Consider the following 19,937-nt stretch of genomic DNA (forward strand, 5'->3'; position numbering starts at 1 on the left):
ATTCCAGAGGCAGATAGAACAATGGGAGCACATAGATTGATGAATACTTTGTTGTTGTCGTCGTGGTAGATACTCGCCTAACGGCCGCTGACAATTCGGCTTCTCGGGACTGGCAGTTTTTCGATTTTCGTGGCCACCACTCGGGACCCGGGGATGGCGTCCGTAACGGTACCGTAATTCCGCGGCTACACGCGGGGAGCGGCAGGTATCGGCACGTCAGTCCTTACGCCGAACCCGCAATGGCAAACCGACGTCAGTGAGGTTCGACGGGCAAACACTCAATTTCCTGCCTATCGCCTCTTCGTTTTCACAATCTCTCCTCAACGCTGCGCCGTATCGACGGTGAACACCCCAAACACTCGTCCTGTACATCTAGACCAATACCTGCATGGCCCGGAGAGGGTTCCGATGAGCCTCCGGTAGCCCGAAACTTTTCTGCCAAAATATCGCCGAGTGATCACGAGGGGCGCAGAATCAAGCGTTCAACCCGCCAGACCCTCTTTCCCCAGTTGCGCCTCGGCCGCACAAGATCGTCCATCTTCCACCCACTCCCTTTCCTCCCATGCCGGCTGGGATTTCAGACCATGCGCAGCTTGACTCCATCGTTCGCACCCAGCCACGCCACCAGTTTCACACAAGCCCAGAGTCCTCTCTGCAATCTAACTCTCCGATGAGTGGGATCGCTGAGACGAGATCGTCCATTGCTGGCGGTACCAGTGGCCAGATCACATCGAATGCCGGGGTTGACTCACAAAAAGCCGGCGGGGCTGTGAAGACGCGCAGTGCCGATTATATCTTGCGAAGCGGTCTCGCTGGAGGGTTAGCGGGCTGTGCGGTAAGTGCATACACAATTCGAAACGGGCCGAGGCAGTTGTATACTGATTGCGCGCGCTCCCCAAATCTAGGCCAAAACTGTTGTGGCTCCCCTCGACCGTGTAAAAATCCTCTTCCAAGCGTCGAACCCGCAATTTGCCAAATATGCCGGCAGTTGGGCTGGCCTTGCTGCCGCCATTCGTGATATCAAGCGCTACGAAGGCGCCCGAGGCCTGTACAAAGGCCATTCAGCCACACTCCTCCGTATCTTTCCCTATGCCGCCATCAAGTTCCTCGCCTATGAACAGATCCGTGCCGTCATCATTCCTTCCCATGATAAAGAGACCGCGATCCGCCGCCTAATATCGGGCAGCCTGGCAGGCATCACCTCAGTGTTTTGCACATATCCCCTCGAACTCGTGCGAGTACGACTAGCATTCGAAACGAAACGGTCGTCCCGCTCATCCTTGACCGATATCTGTCGGCAGATCTATAATGAGCGTGTTTCACCACCTTCGACAGGCTCTGCAGGGGCTAAGACCGCTTCGGCCTCCGTTGCTACAGCGGAGACTGTCGCATCGACAGTCAATCAGGCTGTGCCACGATCTGGCCTCGCAAACTTCTACCGCGGTTTCGGTCCGACCATTCTTGGCATGCTGCCATACGCCGGCGTTTCCTTCCTCACCCACGACACAGTCGGCGACTGGCTCCGCAGTCCCTCCATAGCACAGTACACCACAATCCCAGCCTCAGAATCTAAACCAAAGAAAGGTTCTCGCCACCCCCAGCTGACTGCCGCCGCTGAGCTCTTCTCCGGTGCAGTGGCCGGTGTTGTCTCACAGTCTTCTTCATACCCACTTGAAGTGATCAGGCGGCGGATGCAGGTCGGCGGCGCAGTCGGCGGCGGCCAAAGACTCGGCATCATTGACACTGCTCGCAAAATTTGGCTTGAGCGAGGCTTCCGTGGTTTCTGGGTTGGGTTGACCATTGGCTATATTAAGGTCGTGCCCATGGCCGCCACTGCCTTCTTTGTCTACGAGCGGTTGAAGTGGTCCTTGGGGATTTAGACCGCATTCTTTGAATTCCTGATTTCAGCGGGGTTCGAATGCCCCTCGCATCTATACGGTCTTCTCTACTTTTTTCAGAAACCAAGTGCATTCCCGCGATAGAACATGTGATTCTTGCTGCGGAGATAGTTGTGCAGCATTGGCATCGTTTTTGTGATTCCCAAAGTCGGCGTTGTGGATATTGATTGGGCTTTTTTTTTTTTTTTCTCTCAGCATTAGATGGGCCTAAGATGGCTCAAGTGGAGATACACTACGATGAATCCGGACATATAGTTCATTTATACAGATTTATGAAATATCCACAAGTAATTGGCCCTATATTCCCACTTTTGTAGTTGTTCGATCCCAGCGTGCAGAAGCCGCGGAGTCGAAGCGGAGCAGCGCACGGACCACTTGATCCGCGGCAAAAAAAAGTTGGAGACTTCAACTTTCTGTCGCGCTCCGCCGAGTCTCTTCCCCTCTTCTTTGGATCAACATACACTTGCACAATGACGACCCGGAAACACAACGAGTTTCTTGATGCGCCCAGTGACGAGGATGAGGCGAGCGTCCGCGGCTACGATTCCGAGGAGAATGTGGCGGATTCGAAAGGTCGGGCCGTGAAGAAGCGCCGGACCGATACACAAGACTTCTTCGGTCTTGGGTCAGACGAGGATGTATCCGCAGACGAGGAGGATGAAGAGGAATCACGAGCCGATGTCAAAGGAAAGTCCCGCAGGCAATCAAAAACGACAAAGCGAGATGGTGCCTCGGGGGAGGAAGACGAAGAGGAAGATGAAGATGACGAGCACGACGAGGATCAAGATGGAGGCGCATATCTCGAATCCACACCCGAAGAAAAGAAAAAACCCGCAAAGATCCTATCCACAAAGTCACTCAAAAAGCCCAAGAAGGACAAGAGCGGCGTTGTCTACCTCTCGTCACTGCCACCGTACCTCAAACCGTGAGTTATTGTGCCACCCAGATTCAACCGGCAATTCAGTACTAACTCACATAATAGCTTTGCGCTCAAAAATATCATGGAAAAACGGGGCTTCGGCCCAATCCGAAAGGTGTTCTTCGCTCCGCTCGTTCCCAGCAACTCCTCGAAGCCGCAACGCAGTAACAAGCGCAAACTTTATTCGGAGGGTTGGATTGAATTTGAATCAAAGAAGACGGCACGTTTGGCGGCGGAATCTATGAATGCTCGTCCGCTTGGCGGGCCGAAGGGGATGTACTATCGCGATGATGTTATTAACATGCGGTACCTGTGAGTTTCCCTTTAAACGCTTCGCTTTGCAAATCTCTGGACGTATACTGATTGATATTTTGCTAGATCTGGATTCAAATGGGCAGATGTAGGCTTCCCCCTCCCCTGTTGCACAGAACTAGCCGTTTCCTGCGCCCTTGATTATTCGCGCCTTTCGACAACCGTCTTTTCACTTTGGATCATTCACTAACTAATTGCTTCTAGCTGATGGAAACCGTCCAACGCGAGAGATCCGAGAGAGAAAGCAAACAACGCATGGCGGATATCCGAGCCAAGAAAGAAGAGAAGGTCTTCTTGGCCGGTGTCGAGGCAGGACGGCGTCTGGATGGAATCACCCAGAAGAACGAGGAGAAGAGGAAGCGCAAGGCCGAAGCAGAGGGCCAGACGGAAGGCGTGGATTTCGAGCCAAAGAAGCCTGCTCACGTACGGAGACGGTTCGTACAGAATGATGTCGTTTCTGCATCTGATAAAGATGAGAAGGCTATTGGGAATGAGGCTAAGAGGGTGCTTGGGAAAATCTTTTAATGTCTTGCTTCGAGGACTTTGTTATTCAGCGTATAGAACTGCATTTATTCATGCATACTACTGGACCTTCTTCTCATGATGATGTACCACCAAAATCCCGAATCAATCAGTAAACTTCCCTGCCGATGGTCTAGTGCTCTGTATGACCCGAAGGGTACTGGGACTGCCATTGCGAATGGCATCGGGGGATGAAGGTGGAGCATCGTCGTGGTTTAGAAGGGAAAGAAGGACAGGGAAAGTCTGCTCATCTAAGGAATCTGGAAGCTTGTATATGGGCAGCTACTCGATCCATCTTGCGATTTGACATACTATGTTCAAAATATCTAGCCTCTCCTCTGACGATGAGAATGCGCATACATTTGCATGCTATCTATTTGCAAAACTTTTGCTTCTGAACCATCCCCCTGAAGAAGATACAAGAAAAAGAAAGCATGAGACTATAAACAAATAACGCCAGCCATGATCATCAAGGATATCACTTGCATAAAAGCTTCATTCTCGTTCTCATTCTCATTCTTCGTTCATAGTGAGCTCGTCGAAGTCATCAAGCAGCTCATCCATGTTGATCTTCGGCACCTCGTCCTCACTACCACTGTCTTCGTCCATCTCATGGTCCTGGTCAGCCTTGAGACGAGCTTTATACAGATCCAGAGTTTGACGCAGCTCCTGATCTTCCTCGACATCCCGCAAGAACATTTCGAAGTCCTGTTCGAGACGATCCTGCTCCTGCTCTTGTCGACGGGTCTGTTGGCCAGCGAGGGCTTCCTCCTCGTACTCGCGAGCCATGCGCTTGAGGCGCCAGGCACGGTTCTTGGGCTTCTTCTTGCGAGCGTAGTGCTTCTTCACGAGGACGACGTCTGGAATCGTCGATCCATACTGGCTGCTGGCCTCGATGGCCTCGAAGTTATCATCGTTGAAGATGGTGCCAGTCAGATGGTAGCCCAGCACGGAGTCACCGACATGCAGAATACCGCCAAGGTGGGTTCGTGTGTAGTATGTGGTGTCGTTGCTGCCCAGATCCGATGCCCGGGCGACGGTAGCTTCGGCCAGGCGATACCGGCCGGTTGAGTGGCCGAGAGGCTCGATATCCATAATGATGAACTCCTTCAGCTCTGTGACATCAGCCAAGTTCCTGAATGGCGAGCGCCAGTAGGTGCCGCTGGCAACATCGGCCGTTTGAAGGGTGAGAGGGTCTAGAAGGTTGACACTAGTTCCGACACGGTGGCAGAGGGTCAAGGGCGAGATATTGCCCAGCTGGCGAGCAAGCTTGATAGGCATGGCAACCAAATCATCCTTACAGATGGGGATCAGTTCAACAGAGTAGGTGAACTGAAGACGCGTTAGTCACTGTGTAATGATGGTACTCTCGTGTCCGGCCATGACATACCTTGTAGGACTTGGTGGAGGTGTGGATATCCATGGAAATCAGCTCTTGGGACTTCTTCATCTTGCAGGGAATCGTGGACTGCAGGAAGTCGACCATCTAAATTGTGTTAGCATTGCTTGTCACGGAGCAAGATGATAACCGCGGTGACCCACCTTCTCAGCGTGATTACGCTGCGCAAAGTAGAAATCCAAACCATCCTTCGCTTCCTTAATATTGACAGTATCCTTGTGCGCACCGGCCTTCAGAATCAGCTGCTCCAGGAACAGGAACGTCCGCTTGTGTGGGACCTTCTGTCGAACTTGGACCGAGGCTCTCCAGGTGTTGTGTGTATAACTCTTCTTGCAGTCATCACACTGCTGGGATGCAACCACATATTCCACCTCGAATGTTTGCTGAACGATGGTGCCTTGGAAGGCCTCTTGCTGGATGGTGATCTTCACCTTGATACGACGAGAGTGGGGTTCTGTCCAGATGAAGCTCGCATCGATGATTCTGACTATAACAGAGAGATTTGATGAGTATGAGTTCGCTTATAACTCAAGACAAATCCGGATATAACCTACCTTTGTTGAGACCACGGAGACGGCGCAGACAGACAGCCAACAGCTCTTTGGATTCGGGGTTTGCAACGACCCAGCTATTCGGTGGTTGCAACCAGCGCTCACAGTCTCGGCAGCAACTGAAGATCATGTCAATATCATCACGTCGGGTGAGTCAAGCGACCAAAAGACGTACTGCAAAGTTCCCTCTCTTTGAATACCCTGAGACACGTCCACGGTGTTCCGAAGACACTCTGCACAAATAGATCAGTATCTTCAAATTCCAGAAGTAAGACTTGGGTTCTTACCAGAGCAAAGAGCACCAGCCGAGGCCGTTCCGTCAATAGGAGCACCACAGTTACAGCAGAGAATACTATAGCAGATTAGTTTAAGCTTGCGCAGCCAAGAATCGTGAGGAGACTCACGTCGCTGTGATAACGGGCTGCTCTTGCAGTCCCGTCATGGGAACAGGGGCATCTAAATCCATCGACATGGTGGAAATAGACGATCAACAAAACAATTTGGGAAAAGATTGGAATCTCGAAAAGATCGATTTGTAACTTTTGCCCCGCCTCGATAGGAATCTTTTTTTGTTGATGACTCAGCTGTTTGCATCCTTTGCATTCGGCGATAGCAGCCGCCCCGTTCGATTCTCCGACAAGCAAAGCTGCGCTCGTGTGCTCATCAGCTCAGTTTCATCACGCCGCAATGAGCAGGGCTTTGCTACGAGGGGCCGCATGCCAATCATGTCGCTATGAGATTATCCGATCATTCCTTGCCGTCTCCGGTGTGCCGATTCCCCGGTTTACTCCGGCTATTCGTTCCAGCTTTCCCTCCAGAGGTTTCTCCGTGGTAGGCTCTTTGCGCTCTGATCGGCCCCCTGTCTCGAATCCGCCAGATATCAATTTGTCACCTGTGGAAGAGAAAGATGTTGAAACGAAACCAACTGCTCAAGCTACATCGCGTGTTCCGTGGTATTTGCAGGAGGAGGCACAAACCATCGAGGAGCGCCCCATACCAGGCGATCATATCCCCGAAATTCCTGAAAATTCGCCCGAAATGCTTCCGGTTCTTCTCGAGTACACATACAAAGATCTTGGTTTGGACCAGTTGAAGCTATTTGACCTGCGAGGCCTCGAGGTTCCCGCGGCATTGGGTGCCAATGTGATCATGATTGTCGGAACGGCACGCAGTGTGAAGCATCTAAACGTCTCCGCTGATCGTCTCTGTCGATGGCTCCGAAGCAAATACAAGCTTTCTCCGTACGCCGATGGGTTGCTGGGACGTAATGAGTTGAAGATCAAACTCCGTCGCAAGGCTAAGCGGGCGCGTGCGGCCAGCCATGCCGGCCGCATGATCGACGAGAAGGACGATGGAATTACGACAGGCTGGATTTGTGTGAACGCCGGAGTGGTGGATAAGAACGCGGCTCGGACGGACCTCAGCGATGCTGGATTTGAAGGCTTTGGACAGCTGGAACTCGGCACCAACGTCGTGGTCCAGATTTTCACGGAAGAGAAGAGAGCTAAGCTCGACTTGGACGGCCTTTGGCAGAAGACCTTGGAACGAGCCGAACGAGATCGACTTCGAGAAGTGCCTGAATCAGAGCCTGGGGTAGAATACTCCACAACCAGTCGTCCTTCCTTCGGAGGTATTGGAAATCCCAATGGTCAGAGGAGGAGCATGCACACCGTTCAGCGCACCGTGAACCCCAGCACCGGGTCTGGGAAATCAGGACTGCTTGCCGCCTTAGCTGCAAAACCAACCACAGCAGAAGCTCCTGGTCCTGGAATGAGCACAGATTCCCTGCTGCGCATGCTCATGTCGCTCCCTCACGAGAATGCCCGGGCCGAGCTTGGATCTGGCCCGGATGACTACAACTCTACCGTGTTCTTGCAGCTCCTTTACGCCAGTCTCACCGACGATATGTCCGCACGCGATATCGCGGTTCTTCGTATGAAGTTGTACTCTATTGCCGTTTCCCGGCAACACCCAGCATATAGCAAAGATACCCTTTTCAGGGCCTTTACCGATCTCCTTCGTGATGGCTATGAGCTGGAAGATGACCTTGCTTTTGATACCGTTGCTGCGCTGTTGGCCCCGAGGTCTGTCCAGGATCACAATAACCAGCCTGCCAACTATCTTCCGCAAGAGGACATTGAGCTCGCGCTGGAGGTTCTGGATCGCCTCAGTCTACGTGGTGTTCCAATCTTCAACTTCAAAGTCTTCAACATGCTCTACCGAGTAGTTGATACACCTATGAACCCGCCTGCTTCGTCTCCACGAGGAGATTTGCCTGAATTGGAGCAGCCCGTCCTGGCTACGAGCGGTAAAGAGTGGACCAAGTCTCAGCGGCTGATGCTGAACCGATTGTCGAAATTGGTTTCTGCTGCTGAAGTTGCTTTTGATGAAGAAGAGGCACGGCAGCTGATGGTGACCCAGTTTCGATGTGAGGACTACAATGGTTTCTGGCGTATCTGGAGACAGCTTCCCTTGAAGGGCACTGGTCGTACGCAAGATGATTACCGCAATCTATTCCAATTGCACGCAGATCTTGGGGAAGAGGGCCGGGCACGAGACTGTCTCTCAATGTGGGTTCCAATGATGGATCGAGAGTCTCCCGCTATTGAGCTTAAGGGTCCTATTGTGACTTCCGTCATGCATTGTCTGCTGGTGGCAGACCCCGATATTCAGAACCGAGTCGAGGATGGGTCTCCCAGCTTTTTCTTGGGACTGTGGCGACGATGCCAGGAAGCGCTGGCACGGCCTAGCCTGTGAGGAAAAGTCATTCTGTATTATAACCTGTTATATATTGTACCAACACCGAGAATATCCTCCTTCGTATACTATATCATGTGCATTCCAGTACAGAGTGGTGGTAGAGTAGTGGAAATGACATAGTTCTGGTTAGAGTCGAGTGTGACCCGCTCGGACGACCTTGAGCCTCGGCTGAAGCCGATCCCTCAATCCGGCACCGAGCACTTCCCTTCTTCTCGACCGACCGCGCTCTCCATCAACCATCCATCTGCGACTGCTTGAGGATGACTGGTGCTCCAAATCATGGAGTACTTACCTAGTCTTCAACAGGAGTTTGATGAGCACAAGCCATCGCTCTTCGGTCAGTCCTCAAGTCTACCCTTTCTTGCGGGGGAAATGGAGTCACCCCTCGGAATCCGGGGAACTTCTATCCTCTCGTGGCGTCACGGCAAAGATTCCCAGATGCTAACCAATCGATTGCTGCTTGCTAGAACTCCTCGCTGAGCAACAGCTCTCTGATCTCCTTCCACCTTCCCTCCGTTACCTCCTCGCCGTCGCGACACACCGCCACCCGCGGTACCTCCTCCGGATCCTCAACTCCTACGACGAAGTCTACGCCCTCCTTTCTCTAGTTGTCGAGCGCTACTATCTCCGCACATTTGGCGGATCATTCACCGAAAATTTCTACTCTCTCAAGCGTGAGCGTGTGCTGCGAACCAAGAATGGCGAGATCCCACGCGCCCAGGTTGGCGCGGGCGGCCCCGTGCGCGACACCCTTAAGCTGCGCTCGGCAGACGTGTGGAAGAACCTGCTCGTCATGGTCGGCATCCCCTACTTGAAGCGCAAACTCGATGAGGGATATGACATCCATGCCGCGCCACAGGCATCCCTGGTGATGGGCGGCGGGCCGCGATACAACCCCAGCGATGACCTCCCACACAATCCAACCATCCGCCAGCGTATCTTCCACTACTATAAGTGGTTCTTGCGCAATGTATACCCGTCAGTCAATGCGGCATACTACTTCTCTATCTTGGCGTTCAATCTCGCCTACCTTTTCGATAATACTAAATACTCATCGCCTTTCCTTTGGCTGATCGGGACACGCATTCGGCGCCTGGGAGCCGCTGATCACCGTGCTATTGCTGCGGTGCTGGATCCCAAGCCCGCACCTGGCGGAAACCGCTCTCAGCGGCCTGGCTCGGGATTGATGGGTCTCTTGAGTCCGCAGAACATGTACCCACAACTTCTCACATCTCTGCGCTACTTCCTCCCCGCATCGATTTTCGCGTTGAAGTTCCTGGAGTGGTGGCATGCAAGTGACTTCTCGCGCCAATTGGCTCGCAAGGCGACTGAAGTCCTGGACTTGCCAGCTCCAGTGGTCTCGGGATTGACCAGCCCAGCCGAGCGACGCAAGTCTGGACAGGAAGAAAAGGAGAAGAAGCAGGCGGAGCAGGAGAAGAAGGCTTCTGGGGACCTGAAGTCTGCATTGAAATCACCTCGCCGACATCAACCACCTATTTCCGCAACTTCCTACCTTCCCATTTTTACCGTGCCTCTACCTCCGGCCGATACATCAAGCGCAAACACTTGTCCTGTGTGTTTGAACACGCTCGTCAACCCAACAGCCTGTCAGACGGGATATGTGTTCTGCTATGTGTGTATCTTCCACTGGCTCAATGGAGAGCACCAGCGACAACTGGATTTCATGAATGGAGAAGGTGCAGGTGCTCCCTGGGAAGAGGAGATCACTGGAGATGATGAGATGACGAAGAAATCATCAGATGGCCAAAGTTCCGACGACAAGGCCCCTCGCAAGCGTAGCGGAAAGTGGGAGAGTGGTAAAGGGAGATGCCCTGTTACAGGGAGGAGGGTTCTTGGTGGAACCGATGGCCTCCGGAGGGTGTTGATTTGAGTGATGATGTATATACCTACTTGTACCTCTAACTACACATATTCTCCTTGCATCACACTGAGCAAGTTCTCAGGAGCATCCACTTCATCCGAGAAGCTTCTGATATTTACTTTATCAAGAAATCACGCTGTACAGTGCGACTCCATAAGTTTAACCCTCAACCAAACTTTAATGATCTCGTCAATCATACTTGGAAAGATAACCTGACCTAGGGAGGAGTGAAGCGAGTATTAACTCATGATTTTCTCGGACATTTCTTGACATTCGATTCCATAATCATTAAGCATTTCTTGTTAGATAGTTGCTCCCTAACCCTATTTATGACCCTCTCCAACAACATGTTCCTCATGCTCGCTAGATGATGCTTTCTCAAGGTCCACATGTCTCTCAGCAGCCTGTCCCTCGGCAGTTGGAGGCTTTACAAAGCCAATCTTGTACCAAGGCAAAGAGAACAAGGCACCTGCGCTCGCCATGCTGCGTCCCTTGCATGCCGGGAAAGCAAAGAAGACCCACACTGTGGCACAGCCCGCGAAAGCAGTGAACGGGGCAAAGGGACCCCAGGCGTGCATGTCCACAGTCATGCTAGGGAACCCACGAGTAATGGCAAAATTCAGCAAATTCTGATAAATAAAGGCAATAGTCACCACCGTTCCGCGTGTTGAGGTCGGGCAGATCTCAGAAGCTGTCAATGAAAAGACGGGTGCCCAGCCGAATCCATAGCCAATGGCAAAGATACAGATGGCGACGATCGCGATCCATGCTGCAGGTGACGGGCTGGTGGATCCAGAAATATCGGCGACCCCCAGGTAAACGGCGAGGTAGAGTAGACACCCGGTGTTCATCGATGAGCCAATGATCAGCAGTGGATGCCGACCAAAGCGATCAGTGAGGTAGAATGCATAGAATAACACACTTGCGACTTTGATCATACCATAGACTGCGGAAAATAAGAGAACCTGGTTGGAATTGAGGCCGATTGACTCCAAAATGGTCGGCGCATAGTACGTGATCGAGTTTCCACCACTCATAATGAAGAAAGTTTGGACAATCATAACGAACAAGAGCATCTTGCGGGTCGGTGGATCATTGATGCATGTGCCTAGCAATGACTTGGTGGATTGCCAGGCAGAGAGACTTTCAGCAGTTGCATCGACACGGCCTCTGAGCGCTTCATACTCGCGGCTGAAATAACTCTCGTTTCCATCGATACCACGAGCCTTAAGAATACTCTGCCGGCCATCCTCTGCCCTTCCTCTCATCATCAAGTAGCGAGGACTTTCGGGGAAGAAGGGAAATCCAATAAGGAGCACGATAGCAGGGATCAGCTGAAGGACGAGAGTGGCTCGCCACTGCCACCTGTTCTGTGGAGAGATATGCTCATAAGAAGCATAGTTGATCCAGTAGCTTCCCGTAACGCCGCTCATGATGTTGATGTTGTAATATAGGGACCTGTGATTTACTAGATCCCGTTAGTTTTGCTGTTCCCAGCATAGCGCCCTAATACACCGTCTTGTCACCATTTCCTCCGTCGCCTCGACATAAAAGACCCGACCTGCCCTCTCGTCCCCTTCTATCCTTCTTTTCCCTCCCCTCAACTCCTCTATCTTGCACTCTGGCCCCCACCGACCACTGCGCCTTGTTGCCTAAGCCCCGTTGACTCTATAATCGATTGGCCGAGAGGATAGGATGGATCGATAGGGAAACCGGGATATACTCTAGCACGATTATATATGGACAGAAAATAAAGAGGGAACTATTATCTCCATATCGGTGCGTCCAGCGCATTTTTTCTTTGGTCCTGAGCCACGGAACAACTGGCAGGCAGAGCTATATCGATCCAGCGATGAGAACCAGACGCAGACGATACGTAGACATACGTTCCCCTGAAATAGCAACAGCGATTCACAGTATTTCTATAGGATCAAAGATCAGCGGGCAAGTCATTCGTTAGGTAGTCCGTTTCCACCTCAGACACAGCCCCAATATTACACCCCTCTCCCTCGCCACTGAAGGCACAAAGGTCGAGCAGCTTCCTATCTACAATCCTGACTATGTATGTTTTACCTAGGCGCGCGGCCTCCCGAGCAAGTCGGTCTGCCGCATTGTTCCCTGGATTATCATAATGACCTGGTATCCACTGGGGACGTAGCGCGATGTTTTTTACTTGGATCTTGGCTGCTGCTGAGAGAATCGCGTGGACGATTTATTGTCCTGATTTGCTTCTTGCTTTCTGGATTGAAGGCAATGCCGGACCTTCTATCGCAGAGAATTGTCACTGTTACTAGGCATCCGTACGCGTCACGTAAGCGCTGGTAAGCCAGCCTTAATAACATACTAATAGCGTAAAAGATGCCGATCAGCTCTGCTACGTGGACCGACCAGCGGTCCATCGGTCCTACTTGAACCTGATCAGATACCACAGCCTCCTGATTTTCATCAAGAGCGACCACGGCCGCGCCATAATAGCCCTCGAGACCCGAGGCGTCCGAGTGTATAATTATATCTGACGTAGAATGTGCGGTCTCTGCTCGTTCCCTCGCTGTTTCTCGGTTCGACTCGATTTTAATCTCTGCTAGGGCCTTAGCACGCTATAGCGGTAGCGGCCGTGAGCCAAAAGATATTAAGTAGCTGCGATAGGCATACTTATATCGAACGCTACCCCAGTTTTCCGCCGAGCAATAGAGGCTTCTGGTATTTTAGGCTTTACTACACCTCTCACCCTAAGTATCTGTTAGTTTGCTCCGTAAGTATATATGACGGGTAGGCTAACTAGGACGACACCGCTTTAATTAACTAAGGTCGATCTTAGGCCCTTAGTGCGGGTGAGGTAGTTAACCCCCCGCTTTTTGTATACTGATACGCGCATTCGTCCTCTTAGGCTATAGGCCTTGAACGAGGTCGGTCCGATTTTAGCTTGACTGCGTACGTCACCGGTTCACTACCGCCTCGCCGTATCGCGCACGATGCGATCCTAGACCGTATGTAAGCTTAGGGGCGTTCTGTCTTCTTCTTAGGACGACACCACTTCCACCGGTAATGCAAGACCGGTATGGGCCCGAGTGTGAGTGGGGTAAGAAGAAGTCGGATGGATTTCGTATCCTATTATCCCCTGATTTTGGTGTGGTCGTGCGGTCGTGCCCTGCACCCAGCGCACCGGGCCGGACCGTATAACCACGACGGATTCACTTTTGGTCTCCCTAGCGGGGATTAATACCCGACACTACACGAAGGTATAAAGCTATTATCCTAACAGCCTGGCTAGGGCTGTGGCCCAGTGCGAGCTCACTGGGGGCGACATCAATAGTACTAAACAGAACAGCCACGGTCTGGCTCATCGCCGCCTAAATGCATAGCCCCTACATCATCTGAGAGAGAGCACTTGAGAGTGCAGAGTACTTGTGGCATCAATTAAGGATTTGAGGCGCATAGTCAACCTCAGCTTGAGCCCCCAATCATGACCTTAATCCGAGGGTTCCACCATAGCTAAAGCACTAAGTAAGCGCCGCCCGGGATCAAATGCAGCTAACGCATGGCAATCACGTTCCTAACGCGTCGCACGATCCACGTTTTGCATGAGGAATGCCCCTCGGAGCACACAATAATTAAATAAAAATACACCACTGCAAACGATTATCCTCACAGTTCGTGGGTCAGACGGGCTGAGCAGGGATTAATTCAAATGTCTCGTCCGGAGACCAACAACCGCTTCAGCAAAGTACGAACGACAGCTCCACGGTTGGAGCAAAATGTGGTGCGGCGGCCCCCAGGCCAACCAGATGGGGATGGGCAACAGGAATGGCCCCATCGATACCATATGCATGACAAATCGGCTACATGGGTTAGCTAGGTTCAGGCGTCCTTTGGGTCTCCTCGCTTCTCCTGTCAAGCTGCCCTTTATGACTTTCCCCTTACATAAATCCCATGCAATAGAAGTGCCCCAGGAAAGGCAATATGGCTACCAAAGATGCAGCAAAGGAGGCTGTGGTGGGAATCGCGAAAGAGTACGGTTTCATTCAGCCCAGTTCCCTTGATGAGATTGGTCGAATTGACCCCGCGCTTCGACGCGAAGTCGAGGAGAGTATGTTGGCTAAGGACAAGAAAATCGGACACTCGATCATCACGTAAGATAGCTCAAACTGTTTGATGAGCACAAGAAATTAACATCCTTATCTAATATGTGCAGACTTGCCAAACACATCTACAGCAGCAACGCACGTTTTGTCTTTGAGCTCCTCCAAAATGCTGACGATAACCAGTTCGGACGGGCGCTCGCAAGAAATGAACTACCGTTTATCGCCTTCCATGCCTTCCCCGACAGAATCATCATCGAGTGCAATGAGGATGGATTTACGAAGGAGAATCTTTCGGCGATATGCTCCGTAGGAGAGAGCACCAAAGCAGCATCGCACGGCTACATTGGAGCCAAGGGCATTGGTTTCAAATCGGTGTTTATCGCGGCATGGAAAGTTGAAATACAATCGGGAAATTACACCTTTTACTTCAAGCATGACAGGGAAGACCTCGGTCTTGGAATGGTGCTCCCCGTGTGGCAGAATGTCGGCGATAGCGTACCTGATTCGTTGACTCGTATAACCTTACATCTTCACCAGAACGGGGATCCAGACGAGATCCAACATCTCCACCAAACAATTTTCCGACAGTTAAATGACCTGGAGGAGACATGCCTCCTTTTCCTGAGGAATCTTAAAGAGATACAGGTGTCCTTCTATGATGGAGATGGCGAATTTCATGAATCTAAAAGGTTCTATCTTGAGGGGGATTCTTCATGGAAGGTTTCCCTCAACAAGGAGTCTGTTGAGAAGGATGGCAAGGAATCTGTTCAGGTTCTTGACTACTATGTCACTCGTTATATGGGAAACGGGCTCCCAAAGAGTGACAACCGTGAACTTCCCGCCACTGCAGAAGCGCAGCGAGTTTCTGCACAGGCCGAAACTGTTCTTGCGTTCCCGGTAACACAGGATAATTGTCCAATATTGGAACCTCAGTCTGTGTTTGCCTTTCTCCCTATAAGGAAGACTACTTTCAAGGTGAGTGATGGACGAGAGTTGCAGGCCGAAAAATAGCTTACTTGTCACAGTTCCTCATTCAATCCGACTTCGACACCAGTGCAAGTCGACAGGACATCTCTCTGACATCTAGACGTAACGCTCATCTTCTCGATCATGTTGCTTCGGCCTTTCGCCAGGCCGTCTTGGATTTCACGTCTGACAAGGACTTTTCATACAAGTGGCCAGCGTACCTTCCATCCTTAGAAGAAGCTGCCGGGACATTCTGGGCCGACCTTCCTTCAAAGATTCTTGCACAGCTTTCTGGACACGCCGTCATACGTACTCGACACAATAGGCTTCAACCAATTACCGATGTGGTGATACCGACTCGCGATTTCAAAGACAGCGATGGAAACGTTTTGCTTGATCACGTCGATATCGATCCTTTCATCTCGGACCACTATTCAAGAAAAGATAGAAAGTATCTTACTCCTTATGGCCTGAAAAGCATGACATTCGGGGTGATTCTGAGGCTTCTTCGGGAAGACCTGAAGAGTCCACTGTCGCGGATGAAATCGAAGGGCTTAAGTGATGATATTCATAGCCGCATGGCGAAGCTTCTGGCTCGATTTCATTCGTTTCAAAGTCTGCGGTCACTTGACCTGCTTCCCCTACAGGATGGGACTTGGGTTTCACCAAACTCAGGCCCTGTTTTCTTCCCAAGCACCAAGGGAATTTCTATTCCTCCAGGACTTGGTTTTCGCATTCTGGACTCAAGTGCCACCACTAATGAAGACCGTTACGCCTTTTTCTCAAGCATGGGAGTCAATGAGATTGCAGTTCACCTAGCACGAGAAGCAGCCTTTGAAAGGAATTCCTCAGTGTTTGGGCACCCAAACATAGCTAAATCAAAAGAGCACTTGGTCTTTTTGTACCGGACCCACCAATTCAGGACCGGTGGTGAGAAGAACAAAGCCATGCATATATTTTCTGAAGATGGTCATCTAAGAAGGACAAGCCAGCAAGATTGTTATATCCCATCAAACAATCCGTATGGCCCAAAGCTTCTCCTGGGACCCACGGATAGCCTGCCCGGCATGACAGTGCCTTTTGTTCATCCGAGTTACCTCGAGGACACCCCAGAAACACCCAGTGCTATACATTCCTCGTGGATTCAGTGGTTGCAAACGAGTGTCGGCGTACGGAAAACCCTGAGGCTTATCGCCAAGGATGGTCAGAGTCTCTCTTCCACCTGGGACTACCTGTATAAACACCGACCACAGAAGCTGCTTGGGTTTTTGAGACATGCCTGGGGAGATGAAGGTGGACTCATAAATGAAAACGAGTCATTGAGGCAAGCTCTTCGAGAAACAGATGCCAGCCGGCTCTGTGACGTCGACCTCCCAGGAGAATGTCGGCTTCATGAGGCATACCTTCCATTTCCGAATCTTACCCATCAATGCGCGCAGTTTGTAGACAACGAGGCTGTCTTTCCATTCTTACACTTGGAGGGAGATTCAACCGTGGAGCAACTAAGTTCAAATTGGCTTTTCCTTCACACCTCTCTTGGTGTGAAAAAAGACGAAGATCTTGACTTTTTACTCGACATCTTGAAGTGGTTGAAAACTTCAAACCCTGATGCAAGTCGTATCAGTGACTTTGAGCATATTTTCAGCCTCTATAGTGCCATACATTCCAAGTTAATTGGCACCAGAGACAAAGTGGAGTTGAGAGAGCGCATCAGGTAAGTGCGCATATCAACCGACACTGTCGATAAGACTCGTCCTAATTTTCCACATCAGGTCATTTTTTCAAAGTGATTCCTACATATTTGTTCCCCAATTTGCTGAGGCTAGCATCTCGAGTGCAACCTGGACCAAACCCGAGCTTTGTCTCTGGCGAGCACCCCAGAATTTAATCAGCAGATATCCAATTGAGCCAATTTACCAGCATTTTGTCGCTGATGAGACCCAACTATCATATATTTCGACCCTTTTTACCCAGACCCTCGGAATCAACTCGGCATCTTGGTCTAATTTGACCATTGAATTGGCCGTACTCAGAGAGTCTCAAACCCAGGATTTCGTCTCAATATTTGATGTCTATAAATACCTCCGTGAGATGAATGTTTTTCTTTTCGTCGAAGATCTCAGGTACCACAACCTTCACAGATTTGACGTATATATTCGATATTGATGATCTATTCCCAGACGTGAATTTCGCGAGAATGCGCTGATCTTTGTAACCAGCAATTCACAGAATGGCTGGTACAAATCTTCCGAGTGTTTATGGTCGAGCACCACAGACATACGCGGACGGGTTACACTCAATGAGGATTATGAGGAATTGAAGGAATTTTTCATTGACACCCTAGGGGTTCAAACGCTCACTCTTCAGATGGCGTATGACGATCTCCTAGAAGCCAGCTCCGAAGCAACGATGGATGAGATCATATCTAAGATTTGGTGTCTCAATGCATTACTGCCCACAGATGATACTTATGTGGACCCGAGGCCCCTGCTACAAAAGCCGATTTTTCCTGTTCTCTACCCCGATGGCTCAAGAGCTCTTCGTTCTACAGATACCCGGTTTGCAATTGCCGATCGAGAACACTTGGCATCACGATTCCGAGGAAAGATCAAAATGCTTGACTTTACCCAGGAGGAAGTTCGTAGCCTGAAAGTCTTCTTCGACTGGGCCAACCTTTCACATTGCTACCTCTCTGCTTCCGTCAGGGAGCTAACATCTATCGCTGGCGACACGACACCTTGCAATCCATCTCCCACGCGTGATTTAAAACGTAAAGCGTATGCTATTCTTCGGTATGTTGTATGTTTCCACAAAGTGATAAATTTTAGGCTAATATCCTCCGCCGCGATTCAGTGTAGCGGGCACATTCAAAAGCCCTAGGTATCATGCAGACAGACTGGACCTTTACAGACTACTTCGGACGGTTAGCATTGAAGTTGCGGAAAATATTGTCACCCTTCTGCGGATTACTCAGGGTGGTAGGTCAGTGGACGTGGAAGAAACGGTTGCAAAGCTACACATTTCAGAACAGGCATCTCTTCTTTCTATCTACCTTCCTAGGGACAGAAAGGCCCAGGAACTTTGCTATTGTGATCTTCTGCCAAGAAAGATTGTTGACTGGCTCATGAGGGATCCTGTCACACAAATCCTTGAACCTATCGACGCCGATATGGTGAAAGTAATGATCATGATTTGCAGCATCCACCCTTCCGCTGCAAATCTCATTTTAGATCGTGAGGGTGTGGCTGAAATTGACATCACGAACGAGGACATTGGAGTCGAGGATGACATCCATTCCGAGACCTCGGAGTGTTCTGAGATAAGCAGCAATGAAGATCCTAGACAGCTCACGAGCGCAGACACTTCGATTCCTATCCAAAATGTCCATGAGGCCCGACTCACTGCCAGACAAACCTCAACGGCATCTAATCCGCCTAGCCCCGATTATAATCGGCCAGTACCCATTTCCTTGTTCAACAGTCATTTGCCAGAGAACAATATGCAGTATCAGCATCTGCTAGATCATGTGATTCGATTCGCACGGCGAGCCTCATTTCCTTCAAATGGGGCATTCAATATGTCCCAGCTGAACCGAACGTTGCCAGGGAATGAAGAGACTGGTCAATACGAAGGATTCGATGGCCCCCAAGTTAGGAATGCTTTTCGCTCCAACAGCCAGCTTGAAAGAGACAAAAAAGTTGGAGCTGCGGGGGAACTTTACGTATGCATCAGTTCCCGACCAGACTTTCAAGTATCCTTCCGTTCGATCTTCAGTATCTAATGAGTTATCACAGGCGTTTGAGCTGCTCTGCGGGATAGACCCGTCACTAACAGGCTGGAGTGATCGAAATTGGCAAAGCACAATTCGTCATTACGTGACAATTCACCCCGACTATGCAACGATGGTTCCTTGGTACGGAAGAGAGACAGCAGACATCGTTTATGATGACACGGAGGGTGCTTTTACATCGTTGCTTATCGATCATGGATATCTTGAAGCCGATGAATGGGAGGATAGGAGGCCAAAATATTTCATCGAAATCAAGACTACGACAGGGCCATTGTGCACTCCTTTCTATATGAGCAAGCGTCAGTTTGAGCGGGTGAGTAAACTATGCATAAAACAAATGGCGTAACAAAGTCTAATGCGGCCTAGATGAGTGCGATGCACGACAGAGGCGATTATTCCGAAGTATACTTGATTTTCCGCGTCTTTGACATACATGGACCCAATATTGGGATGTGTGTATACTTCGACCCGGAACAGCTCAGGCTGGATGGGGGGCTGCTGTTTACTGGTGAGACATGGTCAGTTATTCCTGGATAGTGTGGCCGCGTTACGCTACATAAATACCCCATGAACCAAAGCTAGTGCGAGCTGAGTACCGGAGGAGCAACCTCCAAAACTACACTTGTTGAAGGTATCATTCCCGTTCCTCTTCTCTTTCCCATGATTTCAGATAGCAGTCAATTCGGTGTTTCAGAAACTTGAAAACCTCTTAATTTTTCCTCTTTTTCTCGCTAGCAGCGCTGTCAGCAGCCTAATCCCGGCCTTCCAATTGACATAAGAATCCCATGAGTCCCCTTGTCTGCAGACCCCAATGCAAAACTCTCATCATTTCCGCCATTGATTTGCAGATTTTTGA

At 50.5% G+C, this 19,937-nt stretch overlaps 7 protein-coding genes across 7 annotated transcripts; 5 read left to right on the top strand and 2 right to left on the bottom strand.

Annotated features, from left to right (window-relative positions):
• Positions 1 to 562: 562 nt before the first annotated feature.
• Positions 563 to 1,880, top strand: N7458_004727 (coenzyme A transporter; the record flags this gene model as incomplete). Its single annotated transcript, XM_056908109.1, has 2 exons — positions 563 to 835; positions 906 to 1,880. 2 exons carry the CDS (start codon positions 563 to 565, stop codon positions 1,878 to 1,880), a joined length of 1,248 nt encoding a protein of 415 aa, XP_056766727.1.
• A 488-nt stretch (positions 1,881 to 2,368) lies between these two features.
• On the top strand, positions 2,369 to 3,654 carry N7458_004728 (RNA-binding ATPase activator ESF2; the record flags this gene model as incomplete). Its single annotated transcript, XM_056908110.1, has 4 exons — positions 2,369 to 2,823; positions 2,881 to 3,129; positions 3,196 to 3,217; positions 3,334 to 3,654. The coding sequence occupies 4 exons, from the start codon at positions 2,369 to 2,371 to the stop codon at positions 3,652 to 3,654; spliced, it is 1,047 nt and encodes a 348-aa protein (XP_056766728.1).
• Positions 3,655 to 4,164: 510 nt separating this feature from the next.
• N7458_004729 (ribosome-binding protein NMD3) lies at positions 4,165 to 6,067 on the bottom strand (the record flags this gene model as incomplete). The annotated part of the gene is made up of 7 exons (XM_056908111.1): positions 4,165 to 4,983; positions 5,042 to 5,137; positions 5,194 to 5,537; positions 5,605 to 5,720; positions 5,777 to 5,834; positions 5,889 to 5,953; positions 6,006 to 6,067. The coding sequence occupies 7 exons, from the start codon at positions 6,065 to 6,067 to the stop codon at positions 4,165 to 4,167; spliced, it is 1,560 nt and encodes a 519-aa protein (XP_056766729.1).
• Positions 6,068 to 6,288: 221 nt separating this feature from the next.
• On the top strand, positions 6,289 to 8,358 carry N7458_004730 (RsfS/YbeB/iojap family protein; the record flags this gene model as incomplete). Its single annotated transcript, XM_056908112.1, has 1 exon — positions 6,289 to 8,358. The coding sequence occupies one exon, from the start codon at positions 6,289 to 6,291 to the stop codon at positions 8,356 to 8,358; it is 2,070 nt and encodes a 689-aa protein (XP_056766730.1).
• Positions 8,359 to 8,640: 282 nt separating this feature from the next.
• On the top strand, positions 8,641 to 10,252 carry pex12 (ubiquitin-protein ligase peroxin 12; the record flags this gene model as incomplete). Its single annotated transcript, XM_056908113.1, has 2 exons — positions 8,641 to 8,698; positions 8,829 to 10,252. 2 exons carry the CDS (start codon positions 8,641 to 8,643, stop codon positions 10,250 to 10,252), a joined length of 1,482 nt encoding a protein of 493 aa, XP_056766731.1.
• Positions 10,253 to 10,566: 314 nt separating this feature from the next.
• Positions 10,567 to 11,514, bottom strand: N7458_004732 (uncharacterized protein; the record flags this gene model as incomplete). Its single annotated transcript, XM_056908114.1, has 1 exon — positions 10,567 to 11,514. The coding sequence occupies one exon, from the start codon at positions 11,512 to 11,514 to the stop codon at positions 10,567 to 10,569; it is 948 nt and encodes a 315-aa protein (XP_056766732.1).
• Positions 11,515 to 14,203: 2,689 nt separating this feature from the next.
• Positions 14,204 to 19,618, top strand: N7458_004733 (uncharacterized protein; the record flags this gene model as incomplete). The annotated part of the gene is made up of 8 exons (XM_056908115.1): positions 14,204 to 14,373; positions 14,436 to 15,300; positions 15,351 to 17,005; positions 17,064 to 17,414; positions 17,472 to 18,083; positions 18,145 to 19,012; positions 19,086 to 19,394; positions 19,448 to 19,618. The coding sequence occupies 8 exons, from the start codon at positions 14,204 to 14,206 to the stop codon at positions 19,616 to 19,618; spliced, it is 5,001 nt and encodes a 1,666-aa protein (XP_056766733.1).
• Between the last annotated feature and the right edge of the window lie 319 nt (positions 19,619 to 19,937).

This window comes from Penicillium daleae (genome assembly GCF_028827525.1).
Source record: "Penicillium daleae strain IBT 16125 chromosome Unknown utg000005l_segment0_segment0, whole genome shotgun sequence".
Taxonomy (NCBI): Eukaryota; Fungi; Ascomycota; class Eurotiomycetes; order Eurotiales; family Aspergillaceae; genus Penicillium; species Penicillium daleae.